Genomic DNA, 19327 nt, shown 5'->3' on the forward strand with positions numbered 1-19327 from the left:
GCACATTCACACAGACGTGGGAGCTGCACAGAGATACGTGATGCAATTCCCTTGCCTTCCTCAGAGAAGGAGCCATGGGTACAGACACTGGCCTCTCACCAGCACAGAGACACAAACACATGCGTACATACGTCTCTTTGGTGTGTCATGCAAAAGACGAGAGAGAAGAGAGTTTAGCAGGTTAGTAGTCTGTCGGTGGGGGGCGGGGGGGCGGTGGCTAGGCTCAGCTGCTCCTGCTTCCTCATCCTCTTGTCCATAACTTCCTTCTTCTGGGACTTTCCATGGCAGGGCCTGGGGGGGAGTCTGTCACCTGCAAGCTCAGGTGGAGGCCGAGAGACCTTCACCCAGCTACTCTTCCTTCCGAAATCAATTTCTTTATCCTCAATAGGGGCAGAAACATGCTATTCCGGGGAGCTCCAGGGGATGAAGCTCCTCTGAGGGCCCAGGAGGGGAGGTACTGGGTGGAAAAGGGTCTGCCAGGAGGGTAGGGGAGGGAAGGTCTGACGTAGGCTCTGTCCCCCAAGAAATTCTCTGTCCCCTGACCTCAGAAATGAACCTTCCTGGAGCCCAAGCTGGGTTTCCTGCGTGCTCTCTAGGATGCCCGCCCACCTACAGTCCAGAGTCTCCTGTTCTTTTTAGCCTGGAACCCACCCCTACAGCTCTGGCCATCAGGACAGCCACCTCTTTCCACTCCTAACTCATGTCCAGCCTGTGAGTCTGGTCTCCCAGAAAGCTTCTCAGGGCTCAGGATGGTGCCACCCTCTGCTGCTGGGTCCGCCCTATGCTCATCCGGGCCTGGCCTGAGCCCAGTGGCCTTCAGATGTGCCTTGTCTGCCCACCCGCCTGCTGTTCCCCACCTCTTCCTCTGCAGGGTCTCCTGCAGGGGGCTGGAAGGCCTCAGAGGCCAGCGTCCTGGCTAGGTCGGCAGGGCAAAAATAATGAGGAAGAGAGAAAGTTCCAGAGTGAGCACACACTCAGAGGTCTGAATCTGGAAGAAGTGAGGAGAGGCTGCATTTGTGAGAGGAAGCATAATTTCTGAGCGTCTGGAAAGGAAAGGCCCTTTGATTTGCAGAGTAGCAGAACAAGAGGCCCCAAAGGCAAAGAGCCCCGTCTGAGACCATGGGACAGCACACGAGTCCAGAGAGAGGGTCAGATCAGAATGTGTGCAGAGGGGCAGGCGAGGGCTGAGGGCCGAGGGCCAGGAGGGGGCGTGGCAGGGAGGGTTAGTCCAGCAGTGGGACGGAGACAGGTACTGTACCACACTCTTTCAGAGGCTCATCTGACCAGTCCCGGCAGTCCCTCTGAGCATCACACACTTTCCCGCCGTCCACGCACTCGCCACTCTTACACTGAAATCTGCGGGGACCCTCACATGCTGACTCTGTCGGGCCGGACAAGAGAGTGGACAGCACCTGTGAGACCTTGGGCAGGGAGGGCTGGGGTGGGCTGGGCCCATGGGAGGTGAGAACAGCTCCAGCCCCAGTCCCTGCTGGTCTCCAGAAAGTGACCCAGGACAAACAGCTGAATACAGGGCCAGTGGGAGCTCTGCTCACAGAAGGACAGGACCCCAGGGATAATCAGGATACCCAAGCATCATCTAGGTGGGCAGGGCACGGGGGTCTGTGTCTGATCTGTCAGTATTAGGGAACTTGGAGGGAAAAGCAGCAGCTCTACAGAGACCCTGGAGGATGCACTGACCATCTCCTGAGGGGGACCTATGCTCCAAGTGCCCTAGACAGAGGAGGCCACGTCACTGCCCAATCACTGATCCATTTCTCCAGATGACCAGTGGGTCAGGGTCCCTGCTGCTGCTGCAGGGTGATGACCACAGAGCCATCTGAGAATTAAGTGGGCTTCCTGGGAAGCAGGACTCAGCCTCTGCTCAGTCTGGGAACCAGTGCGGGAGGCTGCTTGGAGGTGTAGATGTGGACAAATGGTGGGGGCTGGACTTCCTGCAGTGCCTTCATGTCCCCTCCCCCTAGTCCTCTTTCAGCTTTTGCAAAGTCCTTAAAAATCCAGGTCTAGTGCCACTAGGACCCCAGGAAGGGGATCTGGGTGGTTTAGGGGCAAGTAATGCTCTGAGGGAAGATGCATCTTAGGGACCAAGGGGTGATGTCCCCCTCGCTGCTCTCTACGGCGCCAGGAGGGAGGAGCTCAGGCATTCGCCTCAGAGGATGCTACCCCTTTGCTGCTGACCACACGCACCCTGCAGGCAGCCAGCTTCATCACTCCTGTCTGGACAGTCCTGTTCCTGGTTGCAGCGCTTGATGGCAGGGACACAAGTCCCATCCCCACACTGGAACTCGTCTCCACGGCAGGTGCCCAGCGCTGCCAGGAGAGGGGAAGGGGAGAGAGTCAGGGCCATTGTGGTGCTGGGACAGCTCTCCTCCCCCAACCTCCACCCTCACCCCCACTCCATATCCACCCCTGGCAAAAACAGAACCGGTCGCTGAGCTTGGGAGTCTTCGGAGGACACCTGGCCAAGGCACAAAATGGGGAGACTGAAGCTCAGAGAGGGGGAAGGTCTCACCCAGGGTCACACAGCACTCTGGCTGGCAAAGGCAGGACTACAACTCGGGTCTCCTGTTTCCCACTCCACTGTCTCTCGCCAGGGCCACCCCTCCAAACAGACACATGGTCTTCTTTGGAGTCTCCGTGCTCATGACTTAACGACCTCATCCCTTTAGCAAACCCCTCCTGAGCGCCCACTGTGTGTGCAGTGCTGTGCAGGGGTGGGGAACACAGAGCTTACTAAGAGCCTCCCCATCCTCTAGGAGCTCAGGGGTGCACAGTGGGGCTGCGGGGTGAGCAATGAGGGCATCACAGTGTGGATGTGCTGTAAGAGAGGGCGCCAGGGACCTGCCGCAGCTCAGGGGAGAGACGCAGCCCAGCTGGGTCCATCAGAGGAACCTGGGCAAGGCCTTGAAGGATGAGCAAGCCCAGCAGGTAGGCAGGGTGGGGGGGCTTCCTGAGTGTACCAAGGTGTCTGGCATTGGAACTACTGGGTGACTGCTTGGGGCAGGGAAGGGCAGAGATGGGAGGTATGGGGGTTGGGGGGAGCATTACTGAAGGTCACAGGTACCTGTGAAGACCCTGAGCTCCGCAGCTTAGCAGCCACGTGACCTCACACAAGTCACTTCACTTTTCCCAAGTCCTGTTGCCACCGTTAAAACATTACTAGGATCACAGTAGGGCGAGGAGACGCGGCCCCTCGGCGGACAGTCGCGCACCCGCGGCTCTGGGCGATACGGAGGGGAGGTGGCTTACGGCAGTCGGCCTCGTCCGACTTGTCCTTGCAGTCGCGGTCGCCATCGCAGCGCCAGCCCAGGTGCACGCACTCGCCGCTGCGGCAGGCGAACTGGGCGGCAGCGGCGCAGGCGGCGGGTGTGGACGTGGCCCTGGGGCCCGCGCGGCCGCAGAGCTCATCCGCCTCGTCCGAGCGGTCCTCGCAGTCGAACTGGCGGTCACAGACCCAGCGCTCGGGGATGCAGGCGCCGCCGTCACCGCCGCAGCGGAACTCGCGGGGCCCGCAGGCCGGGTCGGCGCAGCCACGCTCGTCGCTGCCGTCGCCACAGTCGTCGTCGCCGTCGCACACGAACACGGCGGCCAGGCAAGAGCGGTTGCTGCACTGGAACTCGTGCGGGGCGCACACTGCGCGGGACAGAGAGCCGGTCGGCCCGCCGGACCCCATCCCCGGCGCCCCGGCCCGCTGGTCCCGCTGCAGGGGCCCTGACCCTCACCCACGGGCCAGAATGAGCCCGGCTGGGGGGCCGAACAGGGGGCAGCAAAGGGGGCCTCCAATCCGGCTCCTGCCAGGGTCATGCTGGGCGACCTGGGGCAGCACACTTGCCACCCTGAACCTCCCCAGCCTCATTGGGAGTAGGAATTCCTGTGCTGCTCCCAGCAGGATGGTGGGACTAGGAGAGTCTCTAAAGCTGCAGAACACGCCCTGTCTTGAAGGGCTTTGTGATGTTCTCAGGAAATGATATGTAACATGACACTGACCCTTCCAGGGAACAAGGTCTGGACCTGCTTCTTTACAACACAGCTCAGGTCCCTCCCCCTCCCGTTTGCCCAGAACTATCCGGAAGTCCCTTGGCTTAGCATCCAAGGCCACTGGCATGGAGCTACTGCTCTGCCCCATCACCTCACTCCCGCACATGCTCCGGCTTCGCGTCACACACTGGACCATTTGTACACTTTCCCACCTCCCGGCCTTTGCCCAAGCTGTTCCATCTGCTGGGCGCCCATCTCTTGCCCACCACTGTCTCTGTATATCGCAATGATGAGTTCGCATCCTTCAAGGGCCCAAATTCTACCTCTTTCATATAACACACTTCATGCTCCCCTGCTTGGCAAGTTTCCACCCACCTCCACTCTCCTTTCTGGTGCCCTTCACAGCCTGCTCAGGTGTCTGGGTCTTGTGTCCTTCTCTGTCTGCCCCATGACCACAAACTGCATGGGGGTGAGCTCTGAGACTGATCCACTTTTGTTCTGAAGGCCTGGCACAGAGGAGCTCCCTGCAGTGAGTGGGTGTGGTATGGATGGAGGCTGGAACGGCCCTGGTGTGAGGAGTAATTTAGGGGTGTGCAGTAGTTAAGGGCACAGGTCACTGGCCCTGCCTGGGGCCCTGGGCTTCCCCTCTCTGGTGGGCTGCTCTGAGCTCAGAGGCTGGGAGAGCCTTAGTGACCACCAGCCCAACTACCAGTTTACAGATGGGGAAACTGAGGCCCAGAGAGAGGATCAATTTGCCCAAGGTCACACAGGCAGTCCATGGTGATGAGGGAACCAGAACTCAGGTTTGGGGCTCTTACTTCCTACTCTGACTCATCTCGGCTTTCTGGTTTTCCTCCCATCCTGGAGTGTAGGCTGTTCCTAGAGCAGCGACCCGGCCTCCTTCCCTCCTTCATTCCTTATACAGAGGCCAAGAACAGGCCTGGGAGCCCAGGCAGGGTGTGGATGCAGGAGCTGTGGCCACAGGTAACTCGGTGGTGGCAGCACCAGATATTTCCACGTGGGGGCGCCAAGAGCCTGGTTTTTATTTTCCGGTGGGAAAAAGTCCTTTCTCTTCGTTAGGGAACATAAAAGAGAACGATGATGTCTTCAGTTTCACCATGTAGGGCAGCTCGTGTCATGTGTTGCTGACAGCGCTACCAAGTTTCTGACAGATGCATTTTTTTCCCCCTTTCTGGGCTTTTGGGATGTTGGGGCATTGGTGGGAAAAGCACACCCTACCCTGTGATGTCTGCCCCTCAAGATTAATAAGCTGATGCCTAGATCAGTTCCCCTCCTTCCTGTCCAGACAGGGAGGGAGGACTCATTACGATCAGAGTTCTGAGAAGAAGCGCTATCTTTATCCTGAGTTCGCTCCAAGGTTTCGAAGCTGACAGCACCTTGAAGATCTACATCCTCAGGCCTGCGCCCAGGGAACCCCTCGCCCAGCATTCACGAATGGAAGAAGCTCTGAGGGATGAGAGAAGGGAGAATTCTTTTTGTTTCCCCCGGTGGTTGGGAGCTGAAGCAGAGAAGCCCCATAGGCCCTTCAAACACCCCTATCTCCTATAATTGACAGGAAACAGTCCTGCCACAACATGCCCTTGTTAGAGCTATTCCTACCCCCTGCAGTAGTGGCTGATGGCCTTGATGACTGAGGAAACACCTGATTTTCAGCGGGTAGGGGAGGGAAGAGGATTCTCACTGGCCAGTGAGGCCCCACAAAATTATCACAGCTGAAGAAATGAGCCAATGCCATCAATGGGGCTTTGAAACTGCCGGCCCCAGCCAGGATCTGCCCCCATAACCAGATGCTTCCGGCTTCAGACATATCATAACTCCAGACTCAGAATCCTAGAGTGCTGTGACTCAGAAGCCCCCAGAGGAGATGGTATTCCCCTGGGCCAGGAAGGATGGATAGGATGAAATACAGAAGCTGATGAAGGGAGGGGGTGGGAGACAGTGGTGGGCAAGTGCTTGGCAAAAGCTCCCAAGGGATCACCCAGATCTCAGCCCAGCCTCACAGTCCAGTAATGATAACCAGTCTGTCTACCCCGTTAATCATGAGCTCCCAGAGGGAGGACTGTGTAGCAGTCACCTTATCGGCCCTTTCGGAGCCTGGCTCCGGGCCTGGCACACAGTAGGTGCCCATCAAATATGAAACATGCACGGTCGGGTTGTGCTCCCCACTGGCCCAGGCCCTGCTGGCCCGCTCCCTGGGAAGGAGATAATCCCTGTGTTTGAAGCTCAGTGATGTGGAACTGCCCCAGTGACCTCTTCCATCTGTCCCTGCCGAGGCTGCTGGGAATGTCTTCCTGCCCTATGGCACCGGGGCTCAAATCTGAGATTTTAGCAACAGTCCCCCTCCCCACCCCTGACACTGCCAGTGCCCTGGCCCGGGCCACCACCATCTCTCACTACGGTCCCCACCCTGGTCTCCCTGCCCTTGCTCAGAGATCAGTACAGACGTATGGAATGGATGAGCAGATATCAGGCAGGCATGGTTTAAGAGCGCATGGATTTTGCTGTCCAGACCTGAATTTGAATCTCAGTTCCATCATTCAGCCATGGGCACTTTTCCTCACTTGTCTGAGCCTCAGTTTCCTCACCCACAAATGGGGATGATAATGGCTGTTCGTGAGGTGTTTGTGAGGATGAAAAAGAATGTCTCTGCAAAGTGCCCGGCCATTACTAGTGTCCTGACCGATACCTTTTCCTCTCCACCTGCCAAGCCCCCTGGAGAACCTGGCCCCTCCCCACAAGCGGCCACTGCTCCCCGAGGCTGCCTGACTGTGCTTGGCAAACCCTGGGGACCTGACCCCAGACTCACAGGTGGCACAGCCGGCCTCGTCCACTCCACTCTCGCAGTCCTTCTCCCCGTCACAGCGCCACGAAGCAGGCACACACTTGTGGCTGGTGGGTCCACAGCTCAGCTTCTCTGCGGGACACACCTGCTTGGCTGTGGAGACAGACACACGTGCATGGCTTAGCCACGGGAGACACAGGGCATGGTGCCAACCGGTCCTACTGCCTGGCTCCAGCCACCTGGCCTGAGGCCCTGGGAATCCACCAGGGCCTTCCTGCCCCATGTCTCAGTTTCTTCATCTGAGAAGAAGCCCCTGTCTTCCCCTAAGACTTCCTGAATCCTATAACTGACCCACTGCCCTGCCTAACACCCTTTCACGGCCCCCTGGCCCCTGGCCCTCAAGGCCCTCCTTGATCCAGCCAACCCCTGCCTGCCTCACCGGCCCGACCTTCCACCCTTCCAAGCCTTCCCTTTAGGCTCCAGCAATGTGGAGCCGCCTTATGCTGCATGAGTCTCTGCCATTTCCAGCTGTGTGCCCTTGGGTGAGATATGCCCCATGTGGGCCTCAGTTTGCCTTCCAGATCAGTGACTCCATGACTGCAGATGTGAAGGGCTCACCAAGGCCCCAACAGCTCCCTCCAAGCCCCCTCCCCTGGCGATGGTGCTGAGCCCGCTGCAGAGAGCAGCCGCCGAGTGGCAGGGCCCAGCGGGACCACATAGCTATAATTACTGCAGCTGCAATCAGAGGCTGACTCAATCAGGGGCTTGAAGCCCCGGGGTTGATTCTCAATTTGGAAGAAAGAATGAGAACCCTGATCAGGCCTGGGGATGGCTCTCATCTTGGGCGTCCCAGAATGGCCCACGTGACAGACCCAGCTGAGGCAGATACATCTCAGGCCTCCGTGGCTGGCTCCCTCTGCCGTTCACGGGGTACACGAGGCCGAACTCAGTGGTCTCCAGGATGTGCCAGGCACAGAGCTAGACGCTTTCATTTCATCTTTACAACAACCCAGCAGGGTGAAGATTATGTTGGGGTCTCCAGCACAAAGGTTGAGGCCATGGGCTCTGGGGCTTGGCTGCCTGGGTTCAGGTTGGTCACTCACTGGCTATCTACCTTGGCCAGCAATCCTTATCTCTGTGCCCATAAAGTGGGGACAGTTCTATTCCCTATCCCACAGGATTGTTAGGAACCACAGGATTGTTACGAACACCTACGTTAATGTCTGTAAAGCACTTAGAACGCCCAGCCAGTGCTCACTGATGATACCTACTATTACTCTCCACGTGCAGCAGCTGAGGACTTGTTTGTTCCCTCAGTGAGTAGCTATTGAGCACTGCTGTGTAGCAGACATGGCACCCATCACCAGGTACTAGTCACACAGCTGTAAAGAGCCGAGTGAGGATGCAGTCAGCTGTGTCTGATGCCAGAGACTGGGCACAGTCCACTGCACCCTGCAGGTGGCAGGTTACTGGTGCCTTACCCTCAGTTTTTCTCTCTGATCTCATACCAGTTTTTCTTCCTCTTACTTCCATAGCTGGGGTGAGAGGCCACAAGAGATGGAGAAAAGGGCACAGACAAGGTGGGGTTGGGAGCAGGTATCTGAGTCAAGGCCCCCAGACACTACTACGCTGTGGGAGAGGAGGACCTCGGACCCCTAACTGTGGACCCCAAAGTTATCCCTAGGAATACATTTCACAAACATAAGGTGACCTGTTGGGAATACGGGATTCATAGGATTCATTTTACAGAAATTTCCCTTTACAAATACTGTCGTGTAGAGCCCTGGAAAGCACTGACACTCAAAGACCCTTTACAACGGCTTCCTCGGGGCGGTACTGCAGGGTGGTGAGGGGCCTGGGAGTCAGGAGAGGGGCCCAGAGCACCTCCATCACCCACGCACTGCAGGACCCGAGAAAGCACTTCCCGCTCTGGGCCCAGCAGAACACGAGGGGGCTGCAGCGACCAGCATGTCCTGGAGTCCTGACTAAGGGGTGGGTGTGTGAGGGCTGTTAGAAGTGCAGGTTCTTTGGCCCCAGCTCACTCTAGACTGAATCCAAACTTCGAGGGCAGAGCCCAGGCATTTTAGCCAACTCCCCCCGCTTCACTTCCCCTGGTGATTCTCGTGCACCCTATTTGAGAACCCCTGAGTTATCATTCTACAAGTCTAAAAGATATAGGATATTTCATCTCTTAAATTCACTCCCAGAAAAGTGATAGAGGAGGTTCTGTATGTTTGCAAGCCCCTGAGGGAACCATGGGATGGAGGGACAAGGCAGCCACATATCCCTGCGCCAGGCCTTAGGAAACAGAGGAGTTGGCAGGGAGCCACATTTACTGAGCACCTACAGTGGGTCAGGCTGCTCCATTCTGAGGAGCTGATATTTTCCCATGTCATCCTGACCCTCACCCTGCCAGGTAAGCGGGCCCTGCAGGCTGTGAGTGCAAACTCCAGGGGCACCATTCACAAAGATCATCATGTCAGTGGCACCCCTGGAATGAAGTAGGGCAGTGGTCCTGCAGGTAAGCACTCCATTTTACAGATAAGGAAACTGAGGCTCAGAGAGACCAAGTAACTGGCCCAAAATGCACAGCAGTGAGGGGTAGAGTCCCGGTTCCTTGGACTAAAAACCCTGCCCTTTTCCATCATACCCCTCCTGCTCCTGTGGGTAGAGATGGGGCCCAGAACCAGCCCCAAACTCTCCGCCCAAAAGCCCAGGTGACTGAAATGGCCCTTGACCTGTCCACACCATCTCTGGGGGCCTGGTTCTGCATACCCCAGTGCAGCAGGCAGCTGCTTGAATTCTGAATGAATATTTATACAGTTAATTGCATAACCTTTCAGCAAGGACAATGATTAAACAATCCGTCTGCTTCCTTTCTTCATAATGAATAAGACATTTGCTGTGTCCCTAAATAGACAGCTCTAATTACAGGCTCTCGAGGATTCAGCAGTGCCTGACAACAGCCCTCCTACCCTCAAAGAGCCAAGGCACCTTCTTGGAATGCCGGGACACAAGAGGCCTTGGAGGTCACACTGAGGAGCAGCCACTGGAGTGACAGGAGGCAGGGGCCCAGAGAGGGGAAGTGACCTGCCCGGCTACTAGATGCTGGGTGCTCCGACTGCTGTCTCTCTTAGAACCTTGCCATCTCTGTTGGGATGCAGCTGTTCCCCAAAGCAGGACACAGACCTTGCCCCGCGGGCTCCCGGGTGAGGCTTCTCACCACCCAGCCCTGGGAAGTGAGTCTGGGGAGTGTTGATGTGCAGTATCTCCTCACGAGGTGGGTGCTATTATTACCTCTATTTTAGGATGGGGAGAGCAAAGCCCAGAGAGCGAAAGTCATTTGCTCGAAGTCTTGTGGTGAAGGGCAGAGCTGGGCTTCCTCCCCAGGTCCCTCAACTCCAAGTGCACTGCTTAACTTATGGCACTGGACACTGCACGTGAGACAAGTAGGCCCCACCGGTCTCCCGGCAACCCTGGGCTGCAGAGGGGTCACTGGAGGGAGGAGGCTCACTGGACCTTTGCTCAGGCAGAGGCTGCAAGATGGCAGATGGCCGTCTGACGTCCACTTGCAGGATAACTAAAGCTAAAGGCCCCAGGCAGCACGACGCAGGAGACAGAACATGGGTTTGGAGTCGGACAGGCCTGGGTCCAAATCTCATTTACTAACATGAAGGTCCTTCAACAAGCCACTTAACCTCTCTGCACCCTGGTTCCCCTCACCTGAAAAAGGGGTTACATAATCTCCCAGAGTTGGTGGGTGGTTTAAATGAGGAAACATGGAAATCCCTTCACTCAGGGCCTGGAGCAAACTTGGAACTCAGCAAACAGTTGCCCTAGTTTTATTTCATGAAGTGCAGATACAAAAGGCTGGGAGGGCCCTGGTCTCACCTCTGGGGATGCACATTACACATTATTAGAGTCCACACGGCCTGCCAAGACGCAGCCTCCACCCCTGAACTGAACACCTCTCCCTCTCTCCACCTCTTGTCCTCTCCTGCCCTCTCTCTCTCTCTCCCTCCTTCTCTCTCTCTCTCTCTCTCTCTCTCTGTCTCTCTGTCTCTCTCTCTCTCAGAAACAGATGCCGCAAGGGATGCCTCTGGCCTGCTGTCCAAGTAACCCCAGGTTCTCAGAGGCAGGAGTGACAAGCCCCACTGTCTCTCAGACATCAGGAATCCTCCAAGTCACCAAGGGCCTGCAACTGCACCCTGGAGTGGCCGGAAGCATTTATAAATTCCCAGAGAAGACTGCACCAGAAATCCAAATCCAATGGTACTTTCTCTAATTCATAAGTTCACAAATTAACAAAAAGGGAAATGTCTGTTGAATAAAAGAATGAAAGTGGGGGCTTCCCTGGTGGCGCAGTGGTTGAGAGTCCGCCTGCCGATGCAGGGGACACGGGTTCGTGCCCCGGCCTGGGAAGATCCCACATGCCACGGAGCTGCTGGGCCCGTGAGCCATGGCCGCTGAGCCTGCGCATCCGGAGCCTGCGCTCCGCAACGGGAGAGGCCACAACAGTGAGAGGCCCGCGTACCGCAAAATAAAAAAAAAAAAAAAAAAAAAAAAGAATGAAAGTGCTTGACAGCTACTTATTGAGCAAGCACATCTGCAGTGTCAGGTCAAGAGAGGCATAGGGGCAGACAACCTCCACATGGGGACTGCCAGCTCCGAGGGGACCAGAGGCTCAGGCAGTGGGAACTACAGGGTCTAGCTGCTGCCCCAGGAAGCACGACATGGGACATCCCACTGTGCAGAAGGGGGCAGTTACACCAAGCTTCTTCTCACAGGGTCAGCTGGGTTGGCCTCTAACCTTGCTGGGATCTCATAAAATCTCTGGTCTCTGATATGAAGGTACTCTTGGTTAATCTGTGAGGTCCCCCTTTCAGATGGGAAGGCTCTAAGGTGCATGACTAAAACCTCATTTTCAATAAGCAGCACCCAGAATTGTAACTCATTCACCTTGAACTAACCTCCCCACCCCCATCCCACGCCCCTCCCAACAGATGCCTGAAGGTAGATCACAAATGGCCCCAGTCAAGTGAGCTATAATTAGAGCTGAAATGCTACTTTCATTAGGCAAATGTCCCTGCTTTCCCACTGTGACTCCTGGCTCAATTTGATAGACACAGAATCCAGAACCAGAAGGAAACAGGGCTGGGAGAAACCCCGGGCAGCTAGGGGCAGATGACATAATGGGGGAACACAAGAAGGGGGACCTGCTCCCAAATTCCTTTCCCTTCCATGCAAACCCCCCTCACTTAGACTATTCTAAGGCTTTAAATTGGGGAGAGGGCCTACAGTCAAAACGTAATCATAAAATAACACTGCCATTTGCTCCAGCACCGACATTTTGTGTGCATTTTTTTCATTTGATCCTCATAACCCCCTGTAAGGTAGGTACCATTAACCCCTTTTGCAGACAAATGAACTGAGGCTCAGGGAGATTGGACAACTTGCCTGAGGTCTCACAGGTTAAAGGACCTAAACCCAAATATATCAGACATCAAACCCACTACCCTTTACTACTGCCTATAATCTTTCTTTGCAGGTGGGCAGGGGGCTCTATCCTGGAAGCTGGCACAGTCCTCAGGAACCTGGTAGGCTGTGGAGGTTGCTATGACAACGCCAATTAAATGGGCAGTGAATTGGCTGCCGGGTTCTCACTTGGTCAGGAGGCTGTGAGCAAGCCTGTTACCAGGTCCTGAGGCTGCGAGCAAGCCTGTTACCAGGTCCTGCTCCCGCAAATTCTGCCTGACCCTCAAGGACCCCCTCTGGCTGCCCTCCCCCAGGCAGCCCTCCCCACCCAAAGACCTTGCCCACCTGTGACCAATGTAACTGTGCATGGCAAGTGGGATCCTGGGCCTTGTGCCCCAGCTGGGTACAGGCAAGGGAGAAAGAGGGCCTCAGAATCCTAAGAGTCCAGGAGTCTTAGAATCACAGTCTTTGGAATTCTGGACTGTTAGAAACTAGGGCCCAGAGAGGGGCGGGAAAGTATGCAGGACCTCACAGTGAATCACTGGGAGAGCCCAGAAGAGAGCCGGGCCGCCGACCCCCAGGGTGTGGCCTTGGTGGCAGCTCCCACGGAGCCCCCTGTCGAGCCTCAGAGACACTGCGGAGCCTGCCTTTTGTCCTGGAAGGCAGACCAGCCATGAACCACCTGTGTGTCTTGGAAGCAGGCCCTCAGCTTCCCTAAGCCTCCAGTTATTCCATGGTCAGATAACCATGCTCTACAGCTGAACACGAATCAGGCCTGGGAGGCAGGAGGCGTGAGGCCCGAGGGCACCCGCACAGCAGAAAGTGCTGGGATGGCGAGAGGGAGGAAGACAGAGGGAAACGTGGGCAGGGCAGCAGAGGGAGAGCCGGCAAGAGGGAGGGGGAGGAGGGGCACGCAGGGAAGGGAGGCAGCCCGACAGTGCAGGGCTGGGCAGGAGGGAGATGAAAAGGAGCATCAGTGCAAAGAGACAGAGACCTGGGGAGGAGGGGGAGCACAGCGCTCAGGCAGCAGGACAGACCCCGGGAATGACCCTGATGATGCTCCCCCTCCCCTCCCACCTCCAGTGTCCAGGGAAACCACAGGCATGGGGTCTGGATGACGGAGCTGATTGCCATGGTGGCCACAGCCCCCTGCCCAAACACACACTCTGGGCTGCACAGAGCTCTGCCCTATATTAGCTGGGCAGCCTTGGGCAAGTGGCTGAACCTGTCCCAGCCTCAGTTTCTTTCTGTCTAAACAGATCCACCCCCCCTCCCAAGGTTGCCAAGAGGATGAGTCACAAGTGGGCGTGGCTCGGCTTTGTTCCTCCCGAAGCCAAGCTCAGGACAAAGCACTGGGCTGTCCTTGGGCCCAGACACCTGGGACTGCACCAGCTTTGGCTACTTGGTGGGGTGAGGGAAGAATAGGGCCTGCAGCAAGTCCGGGGAAGGCAGGGCAGCTGTGCACGGAAACGAGGGGGTGCCCTGTCTCGGCCGGGGACGGCTCCTGCTCTCCCTTTCTCTCTCCCTTTCTCTTTCTCTCCCACGGAGACTGGTAGCTCTGTTGCTAGGAGACGGAAACCCAGTTATCACCAGCCGCAGCCCTAGATGGGACGCTGGCCTCCATTGTCCCCACCTCTGCCTCTGGGGTGACTGTGACCCTTAAGGAAGATCCAGGACTGTGACTCGCAGGTCCCTGCCAGCCACCGCCCCCCCAACCAGGTCCCCCCCGCCCCACCTCCTGTCCTCCACGTGCGGCCCCCACCCCAGCCTTTTATCTCAGGCTCATATTCTGCTGAAGCTCTGCCTCTGGGACCACCGGGTCCTTCCCTGCCCCCGTCTCATCTTCTTTTTAATTTAACAAATGTCACGGAATGACCTGGCGGGTGTAAGTTTGCTTTGAGGATTAGGGCCTGGAAAAGAAAGAGAGACAAAGCCTGAGTATGGGAGGCGGGCCTGGGGCTCTGCTCTGGCCCTCGCCTCGCCCGCTGTCTTCACTGCCATCAGCCTGCCCAGAGCAGAGGACAGAGCTGGGGCCTCAAAGTCCCGGCTGAGTGGCCTTGGGCAAGTCACTCAACCTCTCTGAGCCTCAGTGTCCGCCTCTGCAAAAGTTAGAAAGTGACAGTACCTGCCTCATGAGGCCGCTGTGGGAATTAGATGAATGAAAGCATACACAGTGCTTAGCACAGTGCCCGCTACACAGTGAATGCTTGATAAGCACCAGCTGCCATTAGCACTATTAGAATTATGATTAGAGTCCTCAAAAAAAAAATAGTGGGGTTGGCTGAGAGGAGGCCTGGAGGATGTACTCTGGCTACTTCTGGGCAGCAGGGCACAAAGGGGCTGTTTCTAGCTCCTGGAACTACAGGAGCAGGGTCCAACCTGCCAGAGGGCTGGGAAGAAAGTCCAGAAACAGGTCCCCAGACACCAGCAACTAGAGGCACCGGACTGTCAGCCTGGAGCTTGCAAGGGCTCAGCACAAAGTGAGTCTGAGGCTGTGCATGACAGATCACCTCACCCAAGCCTCCCAACCTCCCAACCGGGAAGACCTGATGAGGAAACTGAAGCCCAGAGCCAGGTCCCCTCCCCCAGCCTAGGGGCAACACTCACTGCAAGTGGCCTCGGACTCATCCGAGCCGTCGGGACACTCCTCCTCGCCATCACACTTCCACCGCTCTCGGATGCAGTGGCCGTCGTCACAGGTGAAGTCGCTGTCCGCACAGGTCTTCTTGGCTGCAGGGCAAGGAGAAGAGCACGAGGGGCCTGGTGGGCACAGGAGGCTTTTCTAGGACATACACTCAGGTGGCTACGGGGTGACCGAATGTGTTGGTCTGCAAGCTGGACCACGTGACCTCCCATGTCCCCAGGAGGCCACGAGTGCCTCCCTGACCAAGAGGAGAGGACAGGAGAGAAAGGCTTATTCATTCCACACCAGGAGGAGACGGGCAATCCCTGGCCTTGCTCTCCAAGTTCAACAAGGGTGACAGGATCCATCCATCAAGGGAATGCCCATTCCCATCACACCTCTCTCTTCCCCCCAAGTCCAGGCCCACTGTCACAGCCTCCAGGAAGCCTTCCCTGATCACATACGGTAGCTGCCTTAGCCCCTTCAGCCGGTTCTCAGTCCCTTTACCTGCCTTTCCTGCTCCCCACAACCAGACTGAAGTCGAGGCTCCTTCTGCAAGCACCAGGGAGCTGGTGATCATAAATCAGAAAAGTAAATGATCGCCTTGTGGCAAGACTGATGAGGTGTGTTTTGTTCAGAGAGAGGGAAAGAGAATCTGTGGGCAAGACATCCAAATCCGTCTCTGCTCCCAAGGCGCTTATGGCCACACAGGGGGTTGGAATCCCAGCTCTGCCTCTTTCTATCTGTGTGACTTTGGGGATGTTACTTAAGCTCTGAGCCTCCGTTTTCTTATCTATATAATGGGGAGAAAGAAACAAAGGGCTCCAAGGAGAAGTAACAAGAAGTTATAATGTATGAAGATCAGGCAGCAGAGACCCTGGCACACAGCAGATGCTCAGTAAGTAGCAGCTATTGCTGTTTTTATGGTCTGTCTTAATTAGAAGCAAAGGAAATGGGGTGTTCTGTGCCCTCATAGGGGATGTACACAGCAGGTTGGACTCTCACAGCTGGGAGAAGAACTGGGACAAGAACACAGGGACCAACAGGGTTTACTTTTCTCCCTCCCTGTCCCTCCACTGGCCTGACACTCCCCTAGTGCAGGTATTGCATCAGATTCAGCACAGGACCCAACTCAGGGCAGATTTCAGTGCAGGGCACTGAACCCATCGGAAACGTAGCTGTCCAGCCTCTGCTCCCACCCACACCTCCAGGGCCAGGCTCTCCCTCTCCCCGGGAAGCTCCTTCCCAGTGACCAGCCTTGGGTTATGTAAATCCTCCCACAGGCCCTCTGGCCGCCTCTGGAGCCACATGACTGCTCCCCCTTGAGCAACTTAACAGGGATTTGGGGACAGATGCTAGGCCTCCTGAATCCATTCCATTTCTGCCTTTCTTTTCAACGAAATCCTTGCAGTACATCTGCATTCTAAGCTGAGCTTTCTTCACACTTTCCTTAGAAGAACATCTCTGCCTGTGCAGGGCTGGAAGAAACCAGAGGAATCAGAGTCTACCTACAGATGGGGGCCTGAGACTCAGAGAGAGAAAAGGGCTGGCCCAGGGAAACACAGGAAGGCAGCAATCAGAACGAGCTCACTTGCCTCCCAGTCCAGGACCCCCCAAAAGCCCTCTCTGAGCCCTGCACTGAGGGGTCGACATGGGTGATAAATACCAATGTGGTACTGCCTTTTGGTAAATCACGGCTTATAGTGCATCAGAAAGGAAGTATAGTTATGAACCACGGCACCCGGGGCATTTCCTAATATGAACACCAGAGTGCTCCTTCCACAGGAAGCTCAGCATCCAAAAAAGAAACATATATTCCAGTGCTTTCTTTGTCCTGTTCTAACATTCTCCAAGGGCAGCCTGTGTGCCAGTCTCTGTGCTAGGCACTTTACCAGGAAACCCCACGACAAAGGGCCTGTTCTGTCCTCACTTGACCTGTGGGGACATTCAGCCTAAGGTCACACCCCGGTGGGAGCAGAGCCACAGCTGGACCTCACAGTCAGACGTCCCTCTTCCCCACCCAAAATGCCCAGGGGCATCAGATACGGAAGAAAAGCCCAAGAATAGGTGGGAAGTCCATGGAAGCTTCAGCTCAGCGCTCAGTGAGCTTGTGTCTGTGCCCTGAGCACACTGAGGAGAAGTCCGCCCAGCCTGTCAGCACGAGTGCATGACCAGCAAACCCCAGGAGAGCAAGGCAGGCTTGACAAAGAAGGGGATGGAGGGGCTCCATCGCTGGGCCTCGGCCAGCCAGATGCTCGCCACGGACCCTTTCCTCCCTGGCATCCTGGGAGCCTGGGAGTCAGCTTGGCCTCCCACAGTGTGCCAAGTCCTGACAGGCACTAGGTAAAGAGGCCAGAGCAGCCACAAGCCACATCACAGTCCTGAAGGGCAGCACTGAGGCCAGGAAATGGCAGGCTCGGGTGCATGTCCCATGGTGGTGTTTTGGGGAACAGACCTGTTTCACTGTCATGACCAGTTTGGACATTTTCCACCCTTGCTCTGCCCTGGAACCTTTCACTCAATATCCCAGTGATTCCTCGTAGCTATCCTGGCAGCTGTTGTTAACCCCATTTTACAGAAGAGGAAACTGAGGCTCAAAGAGGTGAGGGTGTTAGGTGGCAGAAGTGGGATTTCAAGTCCATGTGGCAGCTTCCAAAGCTTGGACTCTTTATACTAAGTCCCTTAGCCACCTCAGCATTATCGGGCGAAGAATGAGGACCCCAGAGAGGCAAATGCAGTTGGACTAGATCCCAGGGGCTGCAGGACAAGGCAATGTGGCGGATCCACCACAGACCAGAGGCACCTGCATGAAGGGCTCCCCTGGAATGTGCCCAGAAATGTGCGGTAGAATAAACCTGGGCCTGTGACAACTTATGCTTTGCTAATGGATCACCCTGGGGAAACTGAGGCAGCATGGTCAGTGTCAGGCTGGGGACTAGACTAAACCACCTTGGCGGACCCTGTATGAAGTGTAACCACGTGGAAGGATTTGGAAGCAGAGCTGAGCCTGAACCCTGGCACGGCCACCTCCTCTCTGGGTGACCCTGGGCAAGTTCCTTCTCTCTCTGGGCAAGTGAGGATGGTGGCTTTCCCAGGCAGCACTGCCACACAAGGTCAAAAGGCAAAAAGGGATCTGAGCAAGCATCCCAGTGTCAGGTTGTGCAGTGTAAAGAGCCCAACAGCCCCTTGTCAAGAGGCTACATCCGCCCCGCCAAGAGATGAGGGCAGGGCAGTCTTTTGAAGCTGTCAGAGCAAACCATGCCCGCCCCTACTCTCCTGGCCTTGGCAGCCTTGGCTCCAACTTCCAGGGTGATTCCCAAGCTGGGCTCGAGGCCGTGGCTCTCTATTTCCAGGGATTTATGTCCCTCCATGCCAGTCACCCCTTGGACAATTCCCACCTCTGTGAATCCCTGTACTCCACAGCCCAGGAGCAGTACACAGTCATCCAGGATCTGCAACATCATAATCTGGTGCCGTGGCAACAGATGGGCCGCCACAAAGGACTTGGGATTCCTAAGGGCAGTGGGGAGGGGCCAACCCCAGGGCAGAGGGGGAGAGAGTGGGAAATCCAGGACAAAAGAAGGGGGAGCTGCTAATTATAACAAGAACGCAGGCCAAGGAAAGCGTCAGACTGCTCACGGTTGATGGAACTCTGTTCTGCCACTTGTGGGCTGTGTGACCTTTTGCAAGTTACACAACTTCTCTGAACCTCACTTTCTTCACCTACATTCAGGGATAAAATCTCTGCTTCACCACACAGGGTTGTTGTGAGAAGCAAACGGGCTAAGGATGGTGCAAGTTTGCGGTGTGTGAAGTCAGCAGCTCCAGCTGCTATGTGTGTGACACTGGGCTCATCAGCCACATGGGCCTGCCTCCCCATCTGGATATAGAAGTGTGGAGCTGACTGAATCTTCAGCCCTCTGTGCCTAGAGTCTATGATCTTGCGAAATTGTTATGATCACTCATCACCTCCCAGCTTCCCTGCCCCCAGAAGCGTCCTGCCCCGAGACAATGTGCATCCTTCATGCTGTTATTCCCCACCCATGCTCATCCTGCAGCCCCAGTGCAGACAGGAAGCTTCAAAACAAAGATTAGCCAGGACTGCCAGGTGGAACTGCTCAGTGTGGCTTCGTCTTGGCAATCACAATGCTCTGTCCTGTCAGAGCCCAGGGCTTTGAAGTCCCCTCTGCGGCTCTCCTGTTCTAGAAGCTGAAGCCAGGCCCAGGGAGAAGGGGCTGCTCCAAGGCACAGCACGTGTCTCTGGGAGGGCTGTACCTGAGCCCAGGTATTCTGACCCCCAGTCCCACTGTGTGGCCAGGAAGCCAGGCAAGGGCTACCCAACCATCCCAGGGGTCAGGGAAGGCTTCCTGGAAGAGGGGACTGTGTTCAAGGAAGAGAGGTCATCCAAGCCGTGGGAGTGAGGAGAGCAG

General features: G+C 56.2%; 1 protein-coding gene across 8 annotated transcripts in view; it reads right to left on the minus strand.

The window, feature by feature from the left end:
• The window catches only part of LRP8 (LDL receptor related protein 8), a 78697-nt gene that overhangs the window by 26425 nt on the left and 32945 nt on the right, over positions 1-19327 (minus strand). For 3 of the 8 annotated variants that reach the window (XM_079697211.1, XM_079697210.1, XM_079697209.1), the window contains exons 3-7: positions 14882-15004; positions 6824-6952; positions 3268-3651; positions 2206-2328; positions 1259-1381 (exon numbers count right to left, since the gene is read on the minus strand). In XM_079697211.1, the coding sequence (XP_079553337.1) occupies positions 1259-1381; positions 2206-2328; positions 3268-3651; positions 6824-6952; positions 14882-15004 (882 nt within the window). The remainder of the gene's footprint in view (positions 1-1258; positions 1382-2205; positions 2329-3267; positions 3652-6823; positions 6953-14881; positions 15005-19327) is intronic. The other 5 variants (XM_079697213.1, XM_079697212.1, XM_079697214.1 and 2 more) reach the window with 4 other exon arrangements.

The sequence above is a fragment of the Hyperoodon ampullatus genome (genome assembly GCF_949752795.1).
Source record: "Hyperoodon ampullatus genome assembly, chromosome: 2".
NCBI lineage: Eukaryota > Metazoa > Chordata > Mammalia > Artiodactyla > Ziphiidae > Hyperoodon > Hyperoodon ampullatus.